Source organism: Symsagittifera roscoffensis, unplaced genomic scaffold (genome assembly GCF_963678635.1).
Source record: "Symsagittifera roscoffensis unplaced genomic scaffold, txSymRosc1.1 SCAFFOLD_97, whole genome shotgun sequence".
Lineage (NCBI taxonomy): Eukaryota > Metazoa > Xenacoelomorpha > Acoela > Convolutidae > Symsagittifera > Symsagittifera roscoffensis.
The window spans coordinates 165,817-167,741 of NW_026971211.1; the positions used below are offsets into that span (position 1 = coordinate 165,817).

The 1,925-nt window shown below is 37.7% G+C and overlaps 1 protein-coding gene across 1 annotated transcript; it reads right to left on the bottom strand.

The window, feature by feature from the left end:
• Window positions 1–317: 317 nt before the first annotated feature.
• On the bottom strand, window positions 318–1,680 carry LOC134856256 (aminoacyl tRNA synthase complex-interacting multifunctional protein 1-like; the record flags this gene model as incomplete). Its single annotated transcript, XM_063872600.1, has 2 exons — window positions 318–714; window positions 1,541–1,680. Coding segments are annotated over 2 exons (413 nt in total), but the record flags the coding sequence as incomplete, so codon positions are not given.
• Window positions 1,681–1,925: the final 245 nt, after the last annotated feature.

The following is a 1,925-nucleotide window of genomic DNA, read 5'->3' on the forward strand; positions in this document are numbered from 1 at the left end:
TTATACTGTTATATGAAAAAAAAGCATCAACTGTGTTAGCTTATTACTAATCAGAAGTCAAAACTCTCGGGAATAAACTGCTAAAACAGCCTACTTTTCAAAAGTGCCACCAAAGTAGCACTTTTATTTGCGACTTAGGTTGGAAAAAAAAGAAAGTTCGTACTAATACATTCCGCTACCGCATGTGTAATTATCTAAAAATGTACATTAATCGCGAGAGCAAAAATCTTCTAGTGCTTCTGAAGGATTACAGTACCTCCACGCATTAAAGTCTGTCAATAAAATGTTTTCAGTGAAAAAATTTTCTATAGGTCAAATAATTTATTTAATTGTCAACTTCTCCTACTATCAAATCATCACTCAGTTGTCAATTCAAGTCCCATATTTCGATCACAGAGTCTTCTCTTAGGTTAAATTCAACAACAGTTCCTTCTTTACTTCTCAAGACACTTGACAGTTTCTGCTGAGTTTGGCAGTGAGCAGTCCTTTTCCTTCCACTTCTAGGGGCGCATCTTTATACCTCACAACTCCATTCGAATCCACCTTCAGATCTCCCTTCACACTCTCCCAGATCTTCTTCTTCGGGTGCATAAAAGGCTGCTCTGGCTCGCCCGGGTACTCCTTGCAGACCACTCTGTCGCCCACCTTGGCGCCCGGGGGAGGATCTACCAGTTCGGCCTTGCCACCTGCTTCCACAGCACACATGACCATCGCCTGGGTAAATGTTATATTGGTAACAAGTCATATCATTTTCATAGTAATTGAACTTCGAATAATACTCACGCAATGTCATGCAGAAGAGTTGGTTCGTTTTCAAATTAACCTTGAAGCTTGCTTACAAATGGCCAACAGACAGTTGAAAAATAGTCAATGAGCGCAAGGAGACAAAAAAAACTGACTTGTTTTGTGAAAAAAAATCAACTTCAAAGTAAAAACCAATTTTTACGAATTTCAAAATAAGAAATATATTGCCTTACATGACTTTAAATTTCAAGAACTATTTAAGACTGACATTTTATAAGATTAATTCAATAGAAAAAAATGTAAACCGGATCGATGGGTGAAGTTTCAAAACGATAAAATCCTCTTTCGAAACGATAAAATCCTCTTTCGAAACTAGGAGCCGTTCAAGTTTTTTCGCAGCATTTCCGTTTTCGTGATTAGAGAGCGCAATTCGCCTAAAGTTTAGCAGATGAATTTGAATTGAACTCAAAAAGTGCAGAGATATTGTTAACTACATCCATAAAAGCATTAAGGAAATCACTTTTGTGGTTATTAGAGCATTTTAAGACGTTTTCCTGAAAAAATTCACCAAGGTATATAGAGTCTACACTAGGTTCACCGAATTTTAAAAGAAATTGATAACTCCTAGTGAAAAGGTTTTTATTTGAAGCTGAATTGACTCGAAATTTCGCCATCTAAAATTTGCATGAGTAACTTGAGCCAAACATTTCATGACAACTTATGAAATCAAGAGTTGCCACTCCCTTCTGCAAAACCGCAGATCTTTCCGTGGTAAAAACGCTTCTTAATGTCTAACCTGAGATGTGACTCCTCGCATCTTCGCCGGTTTGAGGTTACACATGACGAGAACCATTCTGTTGCGCAGCTCACTCTCCTCCATGGCGGCAACAAGACCACTGCACACAGTCCTCGCATCACCAAACCCACTTTCATTCCCTACACAACAATATCCGGGGTTCATTTTTGTTACTTTCCCACCATTAACAAAAACTTCAGACAAAAAGATCTGACACAGCTGAGCGAGTCAATATATACCAAAAGTTGTATTATTTTTGATAATTTTTCCGACCATTTGAAAAATGCAGAGGAACTTTGTATTCGAGTGTGTTCAAGTTTTTTCTGTTTTTTGTTATCCATGCAAAATGAGCTACCACAAATAATCATTAGAGAGAGTTCAGTGG